The 23,688-nt window shown below is 35.4% G+C and overlaps 1 protein-coding gene across 2 annotated transcripts in view; it reads left to right on the top strand.

Moving 5' to 3' along the window:
- Positions 1-12,738, top strand: part of STRN (striatin) — an 82,183-nt gene extending 69,445 nt beyond the window's left edge. For both annotated transcript variants that reach the window (XM_019647833.1, XM_019647834.1), the window contains 7 exons: positions 103-150; positions 911-1,032; positions 3,949-4,116; positions 5,753-5,893; positions 9,660-9,767; positions 10,904-10,990; positions 11,082-12,738. In XM_019647833.1, the coding sequence (XP_019503378.1) occupies positions 103-150; positions 911-1,032; positions 3,949-4,116; positions 5,753-5,893; positions 9,660-9,767; positions 10,904-10,990; positions 11,082-11,251 (844 nt within the window). In that variant the 3' untranslated portion in view covers positions 11,252-12,738. The remainder of the gene's footprint in view (positions 1-102; positions 151-910; positions 1,033-3,948; positions 4,117-5,752; positions 5,894-9,659; positions 9,768-10,903; positions 10,991-11,081) is intronic.
- Positions 12,739-23,688: the final 10,950 nt, after the last annotated feature.

Below are 23,688 nucleotides of genomic sequence, written 5' to 3'. Positions count from 1 at the left end.
GACAGCACTGGACATTGAATCCATAATTTATGACATAACTCAATCATGCTGTTTATTATTGAATCTTAGAGTGGTAAAAGTCCTCTTCTCTCTCTGATTTAGGAGTACATCTCTTGATGTGGAGCCTATCTATACATTCAGGGCTCATAAGTAAGTATGTGCTTTTTCTTTTTTAAAAAAAATCAACATTACTATAAATCAGCCTGATAAGAATATTTTATTGTCTTTCACTTATGTATTCGTGTTACGTATTTTTGTATTTAGTAGCCTTTTAAAATAATTTTAAAAGAAACTTGCAGATAATATAATGTTAAAAACAACCAAACAGGGATCCTTGCTGACATTAGATTTTATAAGTATGATGTTTAAATGACCTATATATCTCTTTTAAAATAAAGTTGAGGAAATTAGATTTAAATATTAGAAATCCTGACCTTTTTTCCTTAAGGATAACCTAGATAAAAATAAAGAATTTTTATTGTGATCACATATTATTTGCTTCTCTTGCTTCCATTTAAACTTAAGGAATATACATATCCATTTGATTTAACATTGATTAGCATACTTTTTGTATAAAGGGTCAGATAGTAAACATTTTTAGGCTTTTTGGGCCACATATTTTCTACTAATATTCTTGTGTTTAGTTTAGTTTTGTTTTACAACTCTTTAAAAAATGTAAAAACCATTCTTAGCTTGAGGACGGTTCACAAACAGACTACTGGCTGGATTTGGCCCACATGCCATAGTTTATCAACTTTTGGTTTGGCAGAAAAAGAAAAATGAACAGTGCTTTGATAGTATTTTTATTCATGGTACAAAGCTGAAAAACAGAGTAATTAAGTATTGTTATTTTTAGTAAGTCCTGTTATCAGATTATTTTTGAGACTAGAAATTGGTTTTCCTCTCCCAGAGGTCCGGTGCTCTGTGTGGTAATGAGCAGCAGTGGTGAGCAGTGTTACAGTGGTGGTACTGACGGACTGATCCAGGGCTGGAACACCACCAACCCCAACATCGATCCCTATGACTCCTACGGTATGAGAGTCCCCAAGAGCTAAAAGAATAAAATGTTTTCTTTTACACATTTTACATAGCACGCATAAGGATAAAATGAGATATTTTTAAAAATAAATTGGTAGAAGAGAACCATTCCTTTATTTTGTTAAAAAGAACTCCTGTATTTAGGAACCCATTTGATATATGATGCTATAAGAAAAAATGAAAAAAATGTATTCTTCCTGAAAAAAACAGATTCCACCACCCAAAGTCTTATTGACTGGAGATGCTGGCTTGCTGGACAATTGTTTTTTTTATTTCAGGCATGTGAACAGTACTTGGTACATTATTATTAATCTGTAATCATAATTTATCACTAACCTTAATAAACAACATTGAAGGAAAACGCATCCTAGCATCACTTTCTTGATCAATTATTGGAGGGTAAAGAGGCTAATTACTTTCCAAGTCCATGGAACCAAAATGTTTAAAATTCCTTAAAAATTAAGAGGTGCTCTTTAATCTTGGGAATACTACCATGAAATACAGATCTTTATTATAATGTATCACTACCTATTACTATAAATTTTCTTGCAAAAACTTGTTTAGGAATTGATTATTTTGGTTTCCTCTTGAATTCTCGAATGGTACAAAATTTCATATTTGCCATTTAACCATATATTATTTTCATTATCACTTTAGATTAATTTTACCACCAAATCTAAGTAAAAATAAGAAGTTTAATATACAAAATGTTCCCCAACATTTATTTAATAAGCATTTAACATACATTTTGTGAAAGGTGAACTTCCTCTTCCACCCAATTCTCTTACAAATTTATCTGTTTCTTACTTTTCCTTCTGTTATCTGTGTATCAGAGGAACCATTGTCCTCATCCTGTCCCAAGCCAACCCTTCCCCTTTTGCTCTTGACCTCATTTTCTCTTGTTTCCTTTGAGACTGCACTCTACCCCACCCCCTACCCTTGCTCCCATCTTAGGCCTTACCCTCTTTGTTCTCTTTCCATCTACTCAGCACATAAGTAAATTCAGCTATCCCCCATCCTGGGCAAAGGGAAGCCTTTACTGGCTCCATTTCCTTCTCTGGTTTCTGTTCATCATCTTTGTCTCTTTAGTGGTATTGTCTAGAAAACATAATTACTAGTTACCAATTTCATATCCTTTCCCTGTGCACCATCCCTCTGCATTCTGTCTTCTGGTTATACCACTTAAATATAACAAGATTTTCAGTGACTCTCTTAAGGGGTATTTTACAGTCTTTATTTTACAAGATGTATTGGCAGTCTGAAACTGTGGACCACTCCATCCTTTTTGAAATTTGTCCACTATTGGCTTTTTTGACACGTAACTCTGACAGTTTCTGTTCCCTATCCTTCATAAACTCCTTTTATTTTTCTCACCTTAAATATTGGCATTTATCAAGGCCCAGATTCTAATCCATCCTTTGCGTTGTCCACATATCCTTTGGTAGATTGAATCCACTTGTCTAGTTTTATATGCTGTTGACTCATAAATCTCTTCTTTAAGTCTCAGACTGCTTACAGAACATTTCAAAGTGTCTCATAGTCCATAAATCCACAGTGCTGTGTTTTTCTCCCATATATCCTTTATTAGTTGGTCACACTACTAGAATTACCCAAATTAGAAACATAAGAGTTACCCTTGATTCCTTGTTCTGTTTTACTATCCACACCTTATCAATTATTAGTCTTTTTGATATCACCCCTTAAATATTTTTTGAATTTGTTCCTTCTGCTTTGCCCCTTTTACGACTGCCCTCACTTGGGTCTTCTTTGTCACCCTCTCAGTCTACTGAAACAGTCCCCTTGCTTTCATCTTGATTTTATCCAGCCTCTTTTCACTGCAGTCAGAGTTACCTTATTAAATATGTACTTCACCGTACTGCCCCTGGGAAACGCTTCAGTTGTTCCCTCTTGCTTTCAGGATAATTTCCAAGTGCCTTAATATGTCTTAGAAACCTCACCATAAACCAGCCACTCTCATCTCACCCACTTCCTGCCTTAAACTTCATACTCCTGTGATACTGAATTGCTTATAAATTCCCTCACATATCTTGCTGTTTTTCCTTCTGGGATTTTTGTAGGTGCTGCTTCCTTTGCCAGGAATGACTTCCCTCTGTTCTTTGCCCAATATCTGTACACTCGAGGTGTCATTCTCTTCAAGAAGCTTTGACTCATCTCAGTTTATCTCCATGTAATGGGTGTCTGTCACTATTATTCTACTTATCACATTTTCTTTGGAGGACAAGGATGGCAGTGTGTCTTAATCATCTCTGTGGTCCCAGCATCTAGCATAGTGCCTAACACACAGTGTGTCTTCAATAATACTTTACGGTATGGCTGAGATATAGGACAGATACCACCAGTGACATTTTAAACTTAACAACTGTGAGCCTTCTGGAAAGTTCCACTCATAGAATCATTGTGAGGATTAATAATTACAGTTTCCAATTTGACTTTCATCAGAAACAGTGTTAAGTGATCCTCCCCCTGCCTCTGTCCTCCCTTCCCCACGTGCACATCGTTTATATGTCAGTTACTGCTGTTTGAGAATTCGGAGATTCCTGTAGGCTTCAGTTGATGTCTATTATGTCAGAGGCTTGTTGCTTTCGGGAATAACTGCCATTCATAGTATAGTTGGATAACTGGCCTAAAGGAGCATATCCAAAGTGCTGAAGGAGGTCAGAGGAGGGAAGGATACCTATTTACTTCCTCAGGGAATAATTTATAAATTGCAAATTCTATATTTGCACATTTCCAAGCCTGTTTTTAATTATTGCAGCATTTCAGAAGAGTAATAGACACTACGAAGCATATTTTATACTGTTACCAGGTGCTTTTTTCCCCTCTGTAACCTAAGTACCTCTATAATTTGTTTTTCTTCTCCTGATTTTGCATTCTTGCTGTTTTGTACAGATCCTTCTGTTTTAAGAGGCCCTCTGCTAGGCCACACCGATGCAGTCTGGGGTTTGGCTTATAGTGCAGCACATCAGCGTTTGTTGTCCTGTTCAGCAGATGGCACTCTCCGTTTATGGAATACAACAGAGGTTGCTCCAGCCCTGAGTGTATTTAATGATAATCAAGGTACATACTTTAAAAATTATTTTACTGACTCTTTCATAAAATTCTAAATTATCTAAGTTATGTTTTATTGTGGAAACAAACATTCAAATAAATGGTTCCAAAAATTCTTACTGTTCAAATTTAATTTGAAGGGTTTTTCAAGTAATGAAAATATATTTATTTGAATTTCCAACTTATGTATAATTTTAAAAGCCTGGTATTTGGTAAAAGAGCACACCTTATAATTTTTTTATTGAGATATGATTTATATATAGTACAAAACAGACACTAAGAATACATTGTAATGAGTTTGATAAATGCATAACTCTTCCATCAAGATACAGAACATTTCCCTTACCTCCCCAAAGTTTCTTTGTGTCCTTCCCAGTCAATGTCTCCTCTGCCCGTTCCCAACCAGAGATATCCACTGTTGTGATTTCTTTCATCATAGATTAGTTTCGTCTATTCTAAAACTTCATATAAATGAAATCATACAATGTGTACTCTCTGTGTCTGGCCTTGTACTCTCACTATAATGTTTTTGTGATTCATCCATTTTGTAGTTAAGTATCAATCATTTATTTTTATTGTTTAATCATATTTCATTCAACCACAATGTGTTTATTCATTTACCTCTTAATGGACATTTGGATTGTTTCCAGTTTTTCACTATTGTGAACAAAGCTGCTATGAACATTCATGTTTTTATTAGAGGTGCGTAAAGACCTAAAAGTAGAATTGTGTGTTTAACCTTATATGAAATTGCCAAACTCTTTCAGAATGGTTGTGCCATGTTACACCACTGACAGCAATGTATGAGAATTCTAGTTTGCTCTATATCCTTATTTACTAACATTTGGTGTTGTCAGAATATTTAATTTTACCCAGTCTGATGGGTGTGTAGCAGTATTTAATTGTGTTTTAATTTGCATTTCCTTGGTGGCTAATTATTTTGAGCAGTTTTATAAACCTATTAGTCATTCATATATCTTCTGTAACATGCTCATTTTTGAACTGTTAGCTTGCTTTAGTTAGATTTTGAACCAAATGAAAAAATCAGATTACATTCACATATACATATAATTTTGGTTTTTTTATGTTTATAAATAAGCTCCAAGTTTTAACCAAGTTTTACCTTATTCTAGATGATAAATAAAAATACTGTCTTTATTCTTGAGCTTTCATAACTTGTGTCTAGGTTTTGATGAGTTGCCTGCATCTGATATTTGCATGACTCTACCAATAACAGTTTGAATTTTACTTTTTAAATTCCATATTTTTCATGAGCTAGAATTTATAATAAGAGATGGGCTTTTAAAATGAAGAGCTCCCATGATGCCACTCTAAGCCTCATGTTGAGGTGGAAGCAGCAAATCTTGTAGTACATACATGTTTTCCATTTTTTTCTCTAGTAAAGGCCTGCATTCCATATACACGTAGAAGATGTACTGAGCAGGTAAGGATAATAAAATAGACTAGGGCGAAAAGAAACCAAAGAAATAATTTCCATTGAGTGGCTATGAGCAAATTCTGATTCTAACATCGAGCCTTACTTCTTAAGGAAATCATGCAACTACTTGTTTTGCTATATTTTAAGCACACTGTCAAGTAAATCCTCTAATTGCCATTCTCTTTGAATATGTTCTGTCTTGTGTAGAATTGGGAATCCCCGCCTCTGTGGACCTAGTGAGCAGTGACCCGAGCCATATGGTAGCATCATTCAGCAAAGGATATACAAGCATCTTTAACATGGAAACACAACAACGCATTCTCACTTTAGAATCCAACCTAGATACAAGTATGTATACCAATTTTAAATAGTCTGTGTTTGGCTCAATTTTTTAAACTTCATATCAAAATTATCACTACTAGAGTCAACTATGAAAAATACTTGTCATTATAAAGTCTTCTGACTCTTAAATCACATAACACAGTTGCCTAGAAGGATATAACAATTTACAATTGATTTTAAGACTTGGAGTAAAGTTTATGCACATTTATAACTATACTATTTGAAATAGCATTTGAGCTATTCCAAACAGGAGTCAAGTTTAATTTTATACCAAATGATTAGTTTTCAATTCTATTTGAAGAAAATACTTATTCTGAATAAAAATATTTCTATTTTTCATGTCTCATAATTTGATTTTTTAAATCAACTTAATTTTTATTAATAATATAATTTGACACAGCTCAGTACTGATTAGAATATAGATCAGGTTGTGCTTCTCAGAATCCAAAATCTGAAGCTTCTTGTTCGATACAGGAAGTCAGGAAATAAATAATTACTCAGATTATGAGGAAGCTATTACAGAATTTTTTTGGTTTGGGGCTCTTTTAACCATTGATTGCTTAATCCAGACAATCACTGTTTAGGTTGCAGTTGATAAAACTACATACACATATACTGTTATTTGAATTTGCAAACTTGCAAAAATTGTTATGGTGTGTGTGCACACGTGCATGTACGTGAATGTGTGTGTGAGTGTGTGTGGCTCTCCTCTCTCTCGTTCCTCTCTTCTTTCCAGTTTGGTTTTCTTCATTTTCTCTTCCCAATCCTTTCTTTTCTTCTGGTGTCCTGTGAGAATTGTTTGGAGAAGTAGGCATGAGTAGAGCTTTTAACTATTTGATTGTAAAAGAGAGAGACAAAAAAAATCAAATTGAGATTATGACATAGGAAAAAATTTTTTTTGCCAAGAAATATAGGTTTTCAGACCCTCAGTAAATTTAAAATTTATATATATGACCTAAAGGTATAGGAGTAAAGTAAAAAACAAATATGAAATTAAGAAGGATGTGAACATTTTTGGAATTACCTTCAGAGACTGTAGTCTATTCTTTAAATATCCTGAGTGGTAAATATTGGTTTTTAATGACTGCTACAAATTAACCAGACGTCAAGTCTTGTGGATGAAATGATTAACTGGACTAGACAATCCCATTTTTTTCCCCCAAGGTGGGTGACTAGTCAACTGACATTTTGCCTGATACTGGCAGCATTTACTGAATGCGGCCAAGAAGGTTTTGAACAAAGGCAGCATTATTGGAATAAGTGATAATTATTTTGAGTTAAAATAATATGTCCTGACATTTCCTGAATTATCAATTTGATTATTTCAGAGTTGTATAAAGCAAACCTAAGTTAGTCTTTTATTACTTGCTACTGTGTACCCCTTAGCTATTTATATTTGACTATGTTCTATTCTGGAATTTAGCAGATGCTTTTTTAAATTAGAATTCAGACCAAACCTGTTTCAAGGGAAAAGTGAATTTCGTATAGAATTTAAAAGGATGAAGACTGTTTGTTGTTAGAATCAGATTAAATTACCCTCCTTTTCATTGAGGTCATTGGTGATTTCACTGTGATAAAGTCAAAGGTAGTTGAAGCAGGTAATTGGGTACTTGTGAACCCAGTGAAAAGGCAAACAATTTCTAAGCTGCAAGCTGAATATGAATATTTGGAGGGTTGTTTTAATTCATTGTTAGAATGATGGCTGGTAGGCCTTCAGTTTATTTCTAGTATTCTTTGTGTTTTGCTTACTTGTCTGATTTACCATCAAGTAGAAAAACTGCCTAACAGGTATTACTAAAGAAGAACTTTCATTTGCCTGCGTCCATCGTTTGATTTCTATTGTACGTATATTCTAAATCTCAAAGTAATTGAAGCTGTTTCTAAAAACTTCTCTCTCAGAATATATGGGATATTTTACTTAAAATATTTCTTTTTTGTGGTTATTCTCCTGCTAGACTTTACAGAGGATATTGCTCAATGGTGTGTTATCTCTGGTTCATAGACTGCGTTTAGAAACTAAGCTGTTTACTTAGGACCATGTAAATTGAGTATAACTGACCCAAAGCTTACTCTGCATGGTCAAGTGACTGCCATTAGCATTGGAAAAAGACTCTCTTCAATTTTAAAGCTGTCATATTTCTAGGAACCTCAATCCAATGGAATACACTAATGTTACTGCTATTTTTAGCTACTTTTAACTATATTTTCTGTTATGTGAATATAAATTCATAATACCTATTCTAAGATTAAAAATTGTTTTTAAACTAATTATGTTGAAGTAATTTTTAATTTGCAGAAAAGTATCAAAAATAGCACAAGAACTGACTACCTTTCATTTAGATTCATCAGTTTTAAACATTGCCCCATTTTGTCACATTTGCTTTATCATTCTGTGTATATGTGTATAATTTAAAATTCTGAACCATTTAAGAGACCACATACTCCGATACCTGTAGATCCTTGATTAAACATGTCATTCCTGAGAACAAGGACATTCTCTGACATAGCACATTACATCATCAAAATCAGGAAATTTAACCCTGACACAGTGCTGTTGTCTGAGTTATGATTTACATTCACATTTGCCAGTTGTCCCAGTAGTGTACTTTATAAGGACATCCCTTCCTTTCCCTGGATCATTATATAATGATTTTTAAACTCTGATATGTCTTAAATTAGTGTTACTTTTAGGTAGATTTTCCCCTTTTTTCTTATAAAAAGTATCTTAACAAAAATCACTAATTAAACTTAAGTTCTTAATTATTGAGTTCCTTTTGATAAAAGGCTTTCAGGAGGAACTTTTGATAGCTTAGGTATCAGTTTTGGCAGTTGTCTGATTTGTGTGAGCCATCTGGTTGGGATAGAAGCAGAAGTTAGAATACGTACTTTGTCACATGATTTTGGGGGAGTCACAACTTTTTCTAGATCTTGGTTCATTCGCTGTGATATGGGCCTAATGACATATGGCCTGCCTGTCTCATTGTATGTATACTTTTTTTTTTTTTTTTTTTTTAGCTGAGCCATCCTGCCATCTGTTGGCAGCTCAGTGGCTGCTCAGCTCGGGCTGGGACTTGAACCACTGTTGCTCAGAGCTCGCACTCTTGAGCAAGCTCTTAACCAACTGAGCCACTCGGCCAGCCCTCTCATTGTATGTATACTTGAAATTTCTTGAAAACTATTAAGTAGTACACAGAAAGTACTACTGGAATGCTGACTATTTTAAAATTCCAAATGTGGTAGACTGTCAAATGATGACCATTTCTATTACAGTGAGAAAGAGAAATTTAAAGTGCTAAGACACTTTCTTTGTCATGTGTAACTCTCTTTGTTATGTGTATCATTAGATGGCAGCCATGTGATAAAGTGGTCTATATCTAGAAATAGTTGAGATTTAAATTTGGGCATTATCTGTATATGTAAGTAATGATGGAACTTTATTAAAGTAGCAGAAATATCACAGAACATTGTAGAATGAGAACTGTCAGTGGCTCTGTGCTAAGCCTTAGGTGGCACCCATTGATAGCAGGTGGTGGAAAAGGAAATTCTATTTCTTAGGTACCTCTAGATTTGTCAGGAGAGTATTACTCAGGCAGGTCTCATTTCCTAATATTGAAATTATGAACACAATCGTAGGATAAATGAACTAAAGACAAATTAAAATCACATCATTTGCTTTTTCAATCTCTTAGGTGAGTATTCAGTTCTCTTTTGTGTGAAGAAATAGTAGCTTTGACTAATTTGTGTTGTCTTTATTTAATTTTTTTCCTTTTAGCTGCCAACTCTTCCTGCCAAATAAATAGAGTCATCAGTCATCCCACTCTTCCCATCAGCATCACTGCTCATGAAGACAGGCACATCAAATTCTATGATAACAATACAGGTAAGAATTCATTTAAAATTGATTATTGTTAAAGAAAAAAAAATCTCCACTATAAGTAGGCTAAGTTTGGTGCAGTGGCTTTATTGTCAGGGAATAGGCATTGAAACGCAGATACTCTGCCATCTCAGTTTCTGTTCATTCCATCCAAATCTGCTGAGAGCTACTCTTCATGGTAGCACGTAGAGTCATCTTGGTTTATTTAATTGTAAGTACGTGTTATATTTTGGCCCTGGAGCCAAGAGTATCACCAGGAACATAATGAAAACTTCATTCAAATACCAATAAAAATGATCTCTTACTGTGAGTGTATTAGGGGAAAGTAGAAACATGTACTGTGGAAAAATAGAAGTAGAGGCATATGATCATTATATTTTGTTTATATAATTGTTCAATTTTTGAATAACTTCAATGTTCAGATGGAAAACCCCTGAGTTATTTGGTTTATTTTATTCATTTTCCATGAACTGATCTTTTCTGCATTATAATACTTTTTCGTCCAGATTGATTTGAATTAGGGTTTTACCAATTTTTATTGAATTACATTTCACTAGTCTAACGGAAATACATGAGGAGCTGTGCTGGGAGAAAAACACCCTGTGAGCAGCCATATTTACCTGAGTGTCTGCTATTGGCTTTGTAAATATGTTGACTTTTGCTGACTTTGCTTAGCTGCAGGTGATGGGTAATTTAATATTTTTAAACTCTTTCTGTATATTGTTTCCTCCAAAATTGTAGCCAGGTTTTCTCTCTGTTCCTTAGTCTTTGCTCAGTCTCTTCTTCTTTTCCCACAACCTGTATAATTTGCCTTTAGCTAAAGGCTGCAAAGTAAGGGATTAACAGTGTCTGAGTTCTAGTTAATGAACATAGCTTAAAGGAGTATTGGTGTACAATTTACTAACTTTGGGATTGTGATTTGAAAGACAAAACTATAATCTGGAGTTGAAGCTTTCGTTTCTCATCATGACCGTGCCTAGAGTGGGGAGGGAGACACTATTGTTTCAGCTGATGAAAACAGCTCTTGATGTAGTAAGTACACAGAGGTGTGTGACTGGAGAAACCAGTGGAATGTGGTAGCTGGCATGTATTCAGGATGAGGAAAGCTGTTAATGAAGAGTAACAATCTCTTTTTTCCAAAGGCAAACTCATCCACTCGATGGTAGCCCACCTAGAAGCCGTTACAAGTTTAGCAGTTGATCCTAATGGCCTGTACTTGATGTCTGGCAGTAAGTACATCAACTGTGCAGTATTTATTTATTCTTATTATTTTCACGTTAATGTAATTTTTCCTTTCAATTTCTTTTCTTTTGATAATAGGTCATGACTGTTCAATACGGTTATGGAACCTAGAAAGTAAGACATGTATCCAAGAGTTCACAGCTCATCGGAAAAAGTTTGAAGAATCAATTCACGATGTAGCTTTCCACCCATCCAAATGCTATATAGCCAGTGCTGGGGCTGATGCACTGGCTAAAGTCTTTGTATGACAGAATGCATCATCTTCACCTTCTAGCTCTTTATAAATAATCAACTGCACAAAAGAGATACAGAAGACCAGGGCAAGAAGCAACCCATCCTGCCCTCTCTTTCTGCTGAAGGAGCACAGAGGACATTTGTTAAAGTATAGTTTTGCAATTCGTATACTGTTTTCTAAAACTAAGGTTTGTTCAGGTTGCTGCAAGCTCAGCTGAATCTATGAGCCTGAAAACTGTTTCAAATTTCCCCCAAAATAGGAGCTTTTATTTCTGAGATGGTTCTAATTCGCTAGGCAGGCCTGAGCGAACTTAAGTTGAGTTTGTCCCCTATTGAGTAAATAGGACACACTATATGGGATAATTAAAAAACTTGATGGCTGGGAAAGGTAGAGGAAGAGCAGAAATTTAGACCTAGGTCTCCCCTGAGAAATCTTGTTAAACACATTAGCAGTCAAAACAGTAATCTTTACCTTATCTGTTGTACTAACCCCTGTGTGTCTAATGACCATGCAGTGTTAAAATGAGTTTTGAATTTATCAATCCTTTCAACTGTTCACATAAAGCACCTGGCAAAGCATTTTACCTATTAGGGGAAAAAAAGAAATGCAATAGTATGTTAAATATATTATTATTTAGAAATGCTAAACAACTATTTAGTTTGTAAGCAAATTTCTATATTGTATTACATTTTTGGAAATAGATTTGGTACCATTCTAAAGTTTAGCTGTCAAAAACACTCACCAGTGTGAAGAGTAGTTGATAGAATCTGCTTTTACTAAAAGATTTAACTTATTCAGGTTTAAGATTCTGTTTATTTTTAAGGGCAAGCAGGGCATGTCTCTATAATAATTTCTATTAATTTTAAAACTCATTTTATTCATGTGATATTTATATTACCAGAGTGATTATTTCATATCGATGAACTCTTAACTTTCTAGTGGTTGAAAAGATGGGAGTTATTTGCAAGTACTCATTTATCAAAACCCACATAACCATGCTTCAGATGATCTCTGCTCTTTCTTCTTTGTCTTCCATATTCAAATTATCTGACACCTATCAAAAATAGTTTATAATTACTATGTTTTAATAGTCCAAGGGGTATGGTTAACCTCAGGCAGCTGCTTTTGCAGATGTACTAAAGTAAATGTTTTATACCCAACACCCCTCCATTAGCATCTCCAAGAAGTAGAACCTCTTGGAAATCTGGACGGAAGACTTCAGTGCATATTGGATAAATAGCTCTTTCTTTCCTTCTCCCCACCCCTTCTCCATTGTTTAATTGGAATACACAGCATGTTTTAATGGGCAGTCAATCTGTTATTTCTGGGGAAAACCATATTTTAAGGGACCAGGGTTCCCTGGTCCTTGCCTATGACTGAAATGTCATCAGCTCTTAGGATTCCCGTGACCCCATTCCCTGGACCTGGTATGTAGACCTCATTCCTACAACTGCCCCACCTCTCCTCATGCACTTGTTTGCTCAGAATGTCAGAGACCAATCTTGAAATGAGAACTAAATTAATGCCCACCTTTTCAGAAAAATGTGTATATAATAGGCTCTCGGACTTTAAAAAGTCCATATTATGTCTATTTTAACCTTTTAATTAATTCCTACATTCCTATCCCCACATATTCCATTGTCATAACAGTCACACTTCTGATATGTACTCCTGGAAGTATTCTGGTGGTGATGTGGATGAGAATCAACAGTTTTTCTTTAAAATTCCTGCTTGTCTGCCTATAAAATTCTGCAGTATAAAGGCAAATTTTCTTTAAAGTTAAGGACCTGTGCTAAATTTGCTTGATTAATATGCAGATATGCTGTAACGCTTTGACACAGCTACCTTGTCATTTCATCTGTGCTTTGGTTAACAGTAGGCTCGAGGGACTCCTTTGTATAATCAAATGAATTGACCTGGACATGAGCTACCACGTCATATCTGAGCTACATACCAGGTGACTGTTTATATTTCCATGCAGATACAGAGTTCCACATCGTGTTTGGTGAATTCCTGTTTTGGTTCTGCAAAGAGCAAAGAAGTGGCGTTGCTAGCCTAACATTTGCAGAAAGATACTGGAAAACTCTAGTCAGGTGCCCGCCCTTGGCGGATTTATGATGAGCGACTACAAAGCTATTGTTTACCAGTTATCTCTTTAATTACTTTCCAGGGTCTTCACTGCCTGCTTTACTTAACGTAACTGAATTTCTCAAAACCAAGACATTCTCGTTACCTGTATTTTATGCCTCACAGTTGGAATTTTTCTGATAGTGAGTGGAAAATAACCATGAGATATGTGTAGACTGTACTGAAATGATAGAACTGTGGAAAGTTCCTTAGGAAGCCAGTGCTGTGCCACTGGAGACTGTACACAGAAACAGAATCTCCTCCACTAGCACTGTATGATCTCAGTGTAGAATTGAGCCAAAGCTGTCTTCCAACCAGATAGAAGCATATACACGTGTCTGAATTTTTTCCCCCTCAGCCTATCAAAAATTGAATCAACATTCACAAAATGAAAGCATCATGATTCAAACAGTCACAAAAATGCTTTCATAGTGCTTGATTTGTAAATATTTTGGATGAAATGTATTGGAATAGTATGAAAATCAGCAGGAGATGTGAGTCCCTGCCTTATTTTCATATGCTATGGATACATCTCTGGGAGCTTGCAGCACCCTTCTCAAAACTCAGCTGTCATATGGAGCTCATTTGCTACTCGGACCATAGATAAATATTTAACATAAGTGATATAATGACCTTCAGTATTTTTCTATTGAACAAGTTTATCAATTTTTGCCATTAAACAGATAATTCGTTATGCAAAGTATTTAGCTTTTATAATCATTTTAGTTATGACTTAAAGGGGAGGAATTGAGCTGCATCACTGATAATGAACTTTGTGAGAAATTTTTTGTTTATCTGACATTCATTCCTTCAGTATTTCTGCTATAAATTTCTTTTGGAGATGATGATTTATTTGAAAATGTCTAAAATGTATGTATATTTTATAAATATATATTATATATATTGTAAGAATATATATAATATATATATATATATATATATATATATATATATATATATATATATATATATGAAACCATAGGTGCATTTTACTGTTTTGTATTTTCATTTTTGGAGGTAGTGTACACAGCAGGTAATGATGAGTATGAGTGTTGTGCTGTTTGCTTTTGCAATATAATATATAGTTCTAAATGTTTAAATTACTGTAAATACTATATTCATTATAGGCTAGCATGCTTATTTTAAAGATTGTCATTCTAGTTTATTAAAATCTGAATGTAAGAAAACTTGGCTATTCAAATGTGAATTGAAAAATATTTCATTCTCAGTACTCAACCATTTTCATTGAACATTCAGGATTTTTAACAAAACACATACCATCAAGAAGGCAATAGCTAGAGAATGAGAGGTGCCTTTAATAAAAATACAAACACAGCCTTACAGTGAGGATGAGGATTGAGTTTGGAAGTGGGGGTGAGAGAGAGAGGGAGAGAGTGTGTGTGTGGGGGCCAGTCTGTGAAGGTCCTGATTTGTGACCATCAATGTCTTTTTAATGTATCTGCTCAGCTTCTAGGACTTCAGGGCACATTTCATGCGCTGTCTTTGTGCTCTTCTCAGCACCATGTATACTTTCCAAGAATTTTGAATGTGAATTCCTAAAAATTTCAGTAGGGAAGAAAATAACTGTTTATTTCATTATAGTCAGGTTCAGGTAAAAGGAGAAATTATTGGTTCACCAAAATTATGGGATCTCATTAATGTTGGCTAAGTAAATGTAACTTATAAAAGCTCACTTTTTTTAGTACTTAATATATTTTCTCCTTACACAGAGCATGTCATGAAATTCTTATGGAATATTCAACTAGTAAAATTATTTTTAGTTTAAACACCTGAACTAGTTAAAATTCCACCTAAGAATAGTATTTAAATGGCATCTTTCATATCTACCTCTTTGTCATTGCTGCCGTTTTAACTAAAGCAAATCTTTATGACATCTGAAATGATGGTTGGATACAAATTAAAAATCTATGTTGGTGCTTTTCTCAGGCTTTGTCATTTAAGTTAATATTGAATTAAGATGTCACAAATCAAATTGAAAGAATTAATTTTGGTTTTCTTTTGAAAGAACTTAAAATTTATTATCAATGTTGATAGTGAGTTGAGATAGTAAATCTCGAGTTAGTACATATGTCTGTGTGATGTTTTCAACCAAGAGCCAAACTGTTACTGAATTTATATGGAAAAAGCTGTTAAGTATAATTTTCTTCAGCTTACTTTGTTCTTCGAAAGCTAATTCAAGGCCATTAAATACATAGTCATTAATTTTATTTACTCAGCAATTGCCTCCATTACTATGTTACTTGTTTAGTTATTTATGTAATTGTAGACCTTTAAGTGTTTGACACTGGGATTCAGGTTGTACAAAAGTAGTAGCTGACAAAAATTATATGTATATTTTTGTGAAATGTATCAATTCCTAAAGTTCATTTTAGGGGAAGGTCCAGAAAACTAACATATGTGTGTATAAAAACAAAGGACAGGTCATTGGTAAATGATTTAAATAATTTTTACTCTTGCTACTGAAGGTTTTTTAATTGGCTGTATTCATTATTCAACTGAATCTCCATGTCAGCATAAGGGACGTAGGTTAACAAAGCATCTAACAAATTGTGTCAGTTTTTGGGGGGTATTTTTGTTTTTTGTTTGAATTCTAAAAACAAATATTAGTCAAAACAGAGATCCCTAGATCCCACTTATTTATTCTAGCAGTATTCCTGAAGTGGTGCTTTAGGGGTCAAACTTTTCTGTATCTTTGCTAATCAAGCTTTAGATTTGATTTAACTGGGACCACATGCTTACCATCCCTCTGATGCAAATTAGAAAGTTCATTTTAATTTAGATTAACTGTTAATGTCTGCCTGGGATTTTAACAGGCTGTGAACCAGTGAGTGCCTTGTTAATGAAGAATGATTTTTCCCTGGTTGTGTGTTAGCTCCTCTCTGAAAATGTCTCAGAGAATGGTGTTTTAGTTGATTTGTAGAGAGCTGCTAAATTTGGTGTTATCAGCAATCAGAAAAGTCTTCATTGTACCACATAACCTCCCTCCTTACTTTCTTCTCATTGTTTGGCTGAAGTTTGCCTCTTGTGAGAAACAAATAGAACCCATCTTCTCTGCAGTTTGTTCCAATCCAGATTAAGAGGTATCCCCTACACCCATCCCAACTATATGATCTAGTAAACGTTTTTAGGGGGAACCACTTCTTCGTAATCCTGAAATCTATTGGTTATTTTATGTCTTCTCAACTTCAGTTTACTAGAGCTGACCTCAGGGCATCATCAGTTCAGATTCCTAAATAATTCCTTTTCTCTACAGCCCCACACTCCCCCAACTGGTGAACCCTGGACCAGATTGTTTGATCTTCAGGTATTTTAAATTTTAGTTACATCAATTAATGTAAATTAATCCAAATGCTAATTTTTGTGGTGCAAGAAGTTTCTTTTGTAAATTCAGGGTATGGATAAGCTAAGATATCCTTTTTTGGTGGCTCTAAGTGTATTATTTGTTTTTAAATAAAGTGTACAAATATAGATAATGTGCTATAGGTGTCTCATGAATTGAAATATTTGTCAGGTTTGGAATCTAGTGGATTTGCACTTAAAATACTTTAATACAACCTGATTTTGTTATTTTTTTGGGGGGAGGTAGTAGAGAAGTACAGAGAAATAAAATGGTACTAGAGTAGATGTGAGTTCAAAATAATGACCCAATCTTATTAATTGTGAAGAAAGCAGAGAAATTTATCATTATAGAGAGGTTGGACCTTTGGAAAGCCAGTAAAATTAAAGTACCCCATAGATTGTATCAATGATCCTTTCAGGGACACGTATATTTTTTCAAGTGTTCAGTTACTTAATTTAAAAAAATTATACATGCGTATGTATAGAAATCTAATGTGTTTTTATTTTTTCTTTGTTTGGCTGCTTAACAGACAAGCGTAAGCCTTCCCCTTCCCCTTGCTCCTTCAAATCAACATTATTTTTCATGGGCTTCCCTGGCTTAGAACTCACAGTCTCTGTTCCAGTTTGGAGTCAATACTGTATGGAATGTAAAAGGTACCACCTCTGGTGTCCTTGAAACTATCCACTGTTTTTGATGTGTGTGCTGCTGTAGTAATGAGTGTTACATCCTTTGGTATGTACACATTTTTCAGTAATGTCAGAAATGTCCCTTTTGTTTTTTTGTTTTTTGTTTTTTTTAGCTAAGCCATCCTGCCACCTGTTGGCAGCTCAGTGGCAGCTCAGCTTGGGCCGGGCATCGGACCGTTGTTGCTCAGAGCTCACATTCTGAGTGAGCTCTTAACCAACTGAGCCACTTGGCCAGCCCCTCTTTTATTCCTTTTAATGAGTGCTGAGACATGATTTGCTTGGAGTTATTTTAGAGTAATCTAGCTCAGGCGGTCAAGAGGACTCCCAAGTTTTTTATGGATTGATGGACCCCTGGGGTCAGCCCAGGTTCAGAGTGGATTTCTGACTTGCATTGGGTTTCCTAAGACCACCACTGAGGTTTTTAGGGGTCATGGCATTTAGTGTATTCCCCAGGAGCACCCGAGAGCCTGGCAGCACCCTTTACCCCGAACGCTGTAACCATGAAGCTTCCCTCCACTTGTTACTTCTCAGTGACACCTGTGGCTTACAATGATCAGGATACTGCAATTCTATGGAGGAGCACTGACATTCAACTCTGAACATTGGAATCCATATTTTCTGGAACACAGCTTTTAATTTAGTGTACTTTCAAAACCATACAATCCCAAACCCACCCAACAAAAACTGACTTTAAGTTTCATTTAGAACCTACAAAACCCTAAGCTCTGTCTTACTCCTCGTTGTTATTAGGTCATGGTGGTTTCGGTGAGACTTGAAGATGGATCTGACTATTTGGGTGAACAGAATCTGCAATATCCTGCTAATAGGAAGGGACTATTTCATAGAAAATTCTCTTGTCCTTGGTGATGTAGCCATTCACCTTACATGAAGATAGGCCCAGATGCTAACTCCACATTGACTTTCCCTGTGTGCCTCTTTAAGAGAGAATTAATCCAGCGATGTAAAGGAGAGCCCACAGTAAAACATCTGTTAAATAGCACTTGGAGTATTAGAGTTACTATTGTTAATTCACGTGCCAAAGTTTTTCATGCCCTCATAGGATCCAGTGTATGTACCAGGTTCCCAATCTGTAACCTCAAACCAAAGACATTTTTTAATTACTTTATATAATAGCATCATCAAATTAAGGGTAATGGTAAGGAAACCCATCACGCATAAATGAGAATTCCCAAACTGAAAAGCTTTCTTTAATTAAAAGAAACTGCACAGATAGCAAAATTTAATGTTAAGCATGAGTTGTTCAAATGTTTGTGATTTATATAAAATGGGCTGGTATGTTCAAGTATGCTAACATCCAACTACTTCCTTATGGAAGTGGGACCAAGGCAGTAATTATTCATAAACAAGATTCATTTACCTTAAAGCAAAAGAGATTTCATCAGAAACAGTTTATTTTGGGTTCTGGGTAACTTGGGTGAGGGTGGGTGTCTGGAAGGAAGCAGCTCACCAGAGGAAGAACACCCCCCACCATTGCCTCCCGTTCTCTTTCAATAGCCTGGAAAGATGGCCTCTGAGATCCTTTTGACCTCTAAAAGTGAATGGTTCCAATTCTGGCTTGTTTGTCATTGGTCCCTGTTATCTAAAGATTTTTAGGAAATAGAAGTATCCGAGAGCCCCCGAGTTAAGTGTCAGACAACATAGCTTTTATTATATTTTAGGAAGCTTTATTAACATAGGCTCAGGGATGTTGTGTTCATCTGCACATGTCAGAATGAAGACGAGACATGTAAGAAATACGTGTAGCCAAGTGATAATCTCAGGAAAAGACAGGAGAATCATTTTTATTGGATAAGTTCTGTTTTGAATGGGTTTCACTGCCTTTAAAAGCATTTAAAATATATATTTACATCTCTTTCTACAGACCTTGGAGCCTACGTATTTCATAATATCCTACTGATGGAATAATTCACTCAATGTATATTTTAGAAAAAGCTCAGTGGTTTCACATATCTTTTGACAGTCATTTATGAATAACACTCCTGACACACACGTCCCGTATACTCAAGTGATATGTAGAAACACCTTTATATGAGGTAAATGTATCAGCATTTTGCTGATTGGAAAGTCAGTATTTTTGTACATAGCTTGCAGGTAAACACAGAGCCTTATGCATTTGATACATATTACAATGAATAGAACATTAAGATACAGCATATATACCACATAAATAATGTTAATAGCAATGCCCCCCTCAGAGCTAACAACCTTAAGGTTAAATTCTGCCAGTTGCCATTCACGGATTTTGAAAGTATGCAAGATCAGCCAAAATATCATTGAACAATCAATTCATTTAAGTGAAAGCTTTGTTTAATGAAATAGTACCTGTTCAGTTTCCTTGTATATCTCAGGGTCAGAAGAAATTAGGCTTTCTCCCAACTAAAACATTCAGACTTTCACTTATTCCTTTTGGTCAGCCTTTTAAACAAGCAAGACAACAAGCTCCTTGTTCCTCATTGCTGTAGGATACACATCTAATGATTCCGATTAAAAAAAAAAAAAAAGCTTGCAAACAAACTTTTTTCTCTTTAGAAACATCATTGCTTTCTGGAGGCAGAAATTTTACTTTTAAACTTGAAGGGTATAGATCCAGGTAGATTTGTGCCCTCAATGTATGCAAGTTATATACAGCTTGCCTCTGCAAATAAACACAAGTTTTATTTTGTGTGGCTTTTAGAAATTATTTCGGGAGTATAAAGATTGTCAAGGAAGTTGATTTCATATATTATCTTTCAAAATCTTGTGGATTTCTTTGCAGCTTGGGTAGCAAGCAGTGTGCTGAGTTTTATTCTGAATGCCTTGATTCTATACCATCCTCAATTCAGATTTTACATATTAAGTATGGCTCACTTGTCACCTAACAAAATAAAAGTTAATGGTTATTTGTTTGCTTCTGTCTCTATCAGCTCGAGGCAGGGCCCATGTTTGTTTTTCTTACATTCCCCTTAGCACCTCTCCAGGTACCTTACCATGTAGAATGTACTTGATAAATATTTGTTGGTTGAGTAATCAGAGAGCATGTTTTTAAAACTGTGAATCTATCCAAATCATCAAAAGCAAAGAAAAAAATCATCCCCACCAGCCTCTAGGTGATTTCAAATAGATTTAGATCTGTGGAGTTGGTTTTAAGATTGAGGTCTGCATCTTAATGTGGGAAGGGGTTTGGACCTCACCTGGAAGGTGGCAACAGACTGCCCAAGGCAGCACCCTCTTTCTGCCACACTCTTAGCAGTCCTGCCTACGTTGGAACTGAGCAGAGCATGTGGGGTCAAGGACGTGTCTCTAAGGCCTGTTACAGTGACCCTAACTTCCCCGCACCAACCCCCTGGCCTCGGATCTCTAGACAGAAGCTCCTCCATAGCCTGGAACCTAAACCTACCTTGGCTGCCTTGGGCCCAGACCCGGTCCACTGCTCTTTCCTTGCAGCTGTCAGGTGGCTGGCTATTCCTGACTGGCTTTTTTCTTCCCCCCCAAAGAGGTGGGAAGTTCCTCCAATAGGAGCTTGTCCAGAAAGGCATTCCTTGGGGAGCTTGCTTTGCAGTTGAAGGATTTGGGACAATACCCCTCAGGATGCTCTCAGGGCTGCTTTTTGTCCTGAAGATTTGGTAGTAATTATCTAAATGTCTTAACTCGCCTAGGAGTAGTTCTGTGTTGTCTTGGTTTGCTGCCACCATTCCGGACAGGGTCCCGGTGGTTTGCGGCCTTGAGCCGAAGAGCTTAATTGCTTCAGGAGTAAAATAGTCAACGAGTTAGAATAGATATTTATATTTAGCAGTCAAATGACTACATCCGCAATAGAATCAGCAGCAGAGTAGGAAGTTCTATGAGTATGAAATATTCAACTAAATAAATATCAAAATACTACTAAACGTATATGTGATGTAAAACTATTCTCTCTCTCTTTTTTAATTATTAAAATACGACTCCTTTAAGATTGAGACAGCACAGAGGAAAGAACAGGACCTGGGCAGCAGAGGACATTTATTGTCTGTGAGGCTTTAGACAAGCTAACTTTTCTGAGTTGTTTCTCATCTATGAAATGGGGATTATAGATCTACCTAATTAGATTAATTTGAAATAATAGCTATAAAACACCTGATAAAATGTCAGGCAGCAATAAGCATCCAGCAAATAACTATTATTCACTCCCTGAATTCAGACTTTTTGTCATGCGGTTCTGTCCCACTCCTGATAGCTTCTAGAATGTCAGGATTTTAGGAGAAATAAGTTCAGTGAACATCAAGAGTGGCCCTAAAGAAGAAGTTAACTCCTAAAATGTTTCCTTCCTCAATATTTGAGTGCCTGCTATGTGCCAGACAGCTCTAGGTGCTGGTGTTCAGTCAGCAGTGAATGAAATTGTTTACCTGCAGCAGCTTCCACTCCAGTGGGAGGAAACAATAGCATAAGTAAAATATATAGAACATTAGTGACAAGTGCTGAGGAAAAACAGAGCAGGTAAGGGAGATGACTTGATGTTTCTCTGATTATAAGAATGATACAAATTAAAAGAACTATGATACAATTAAAAACACAAGAGGAATAAATGAAATAATAAAAATGCGTAATGCAAAGTGAATATCCTACCATACCGTTTCACTCCCACTTCCCTTGTTAACATCCTGATATATGTATCTATTGTTGTTCATACAAATATGTGTACACAGATATTGCATATGGGGTTACTCTGAACTTTTAAAATTTTGTGTGTTATGAGCACCTTACAAGTCTATACATATATAGCTTTCTTTTAAGTTTCTTAATATACACACAATCTTATAAGTAAAATGAGATTTTTTTTTTGGTAGATCAGTCTGCTTTAGATCAATGGATTATATATATGTTTCCTTTGCATCTGTTCTCATCCAGCAATATATGATGAAAATCTCTCCAAGTCTGTTACAGCTCTTATTTCATTCTTTTTAATGCTGTGTAATACTCCATGATGCTGACTTATAAACCTCTTCCATAATCAGTGGGCATTTACTTTGTTACCAGCATTTTACAGTTATGGTAATTGTGCCTGTACATATATTCATGACCATGATAGATCCACTTCTATGGAAAAAATTCCCTGGATTAGGATTGCTGAGTTGAGGGATATGTAGATTTTTAAAAATTTTTAATACTTAATACATGTTGACAGATTGTTTCCCAAAAAGGCTGGAACAATTCTATATACATCAGTAAAAGTATAAAAATACTCTTATCCTTTATACCCACTAGCAATAGCTATTGTATCATTTAAAAAAAAAAAAAGCCTCACAGTGGGTATAGTGATTTCTCAGTGTTATTTGCATTTTCCTGACTACTGTAAATCTGGACAACTTTCATATGTACTTTGGTCATTTGGATTTCACTCATAATTAAATTACCTATTATTCTATAACTGCATAAACAAATTACCACAAACTTAGCAGCTTAAAATAAGACCCATTTATTATCTCATAGTTCTGTGGGTTAGAACTTCGAGCAGGCTTAATTGGGCTCTCTAGTGTTCAACAAGGCTGCAACCAAGGTGTGTGTAGGCGGGGCTCTTAACTGAAGGTTCTGGGGAAGAATTCACTTTCAATCTTATTCATTTTGTTGGCAGAATTTGATTCCTTACAATCGCAGGGTGGTTGTAGGACGGGGGGTCTCTGTTTCCTTAGCCCCTAGAAGTTGCTCTCCAGTCCTCCACATGGTCCTCTCCATCTTCAGAGCTAGCAAGGACTCTTCAGACCCTTGTGCTCGACTCTGTCTGTATTCTCTTACGCGACCAGCCAGAGAAAACTACTTTTAAAGGGCTCATGTGTCTAGGTTCAGCCCACCCAGAATATTTCTGTGTGTTAAGGTTCACTGCTTAGTATCTTTAATCACATCTGCAAAATCCCTTTTCCCTGTAAATGTAGCATTAACATGGGAGAAACACCAGGGCAAATACCATGGCGGTCAACTTAGAATTCTGCCTACCACCAAGACTTACATTTTTACTTCTACCTTTACATCTATTTTTTTTTATATGTTTGTCCATGTGTGTGTTGTGTTTGGCTTTTTATTTAACTAGTATGTAGGAACTTTGCGTATATTATACACATTAAGACTTTCTACTCTTGGCTGCAAACATTTTTTCCAACTATTATAAGTTGCCTATTAATCACATTAATAAGTACTTTTTCCATAGAAAACTTAGCCATTTGGTTTTTTGCTCTTAAATTGAATTTGCATATTTATATTTTCATTCACATTTAAAATTTTTATTCATTTTTTTCATTTCATTTT

The sequence above is a fragment of the Hipposideros armiger genome, unplaced genomic scaffold, assembly GCF_001890085.2.
Source record: "Hipposideros armiger isolate ML-2016 unplaced genomic scaffold, ASM189008v1 scaffold_116, whole genome shotgun sequence".
In the NCBI taxonomy this organism is placed as follows: domain Eukaryota; kingdom Metazoa; phylum Chordata; class Mammalia; order Chiroptera; family Hipposideridae; genus Hipposideros; species Hipposideros armiger.
This window is presented reverse-complemented; position numbering and strand designations above follow the sequence as displayed.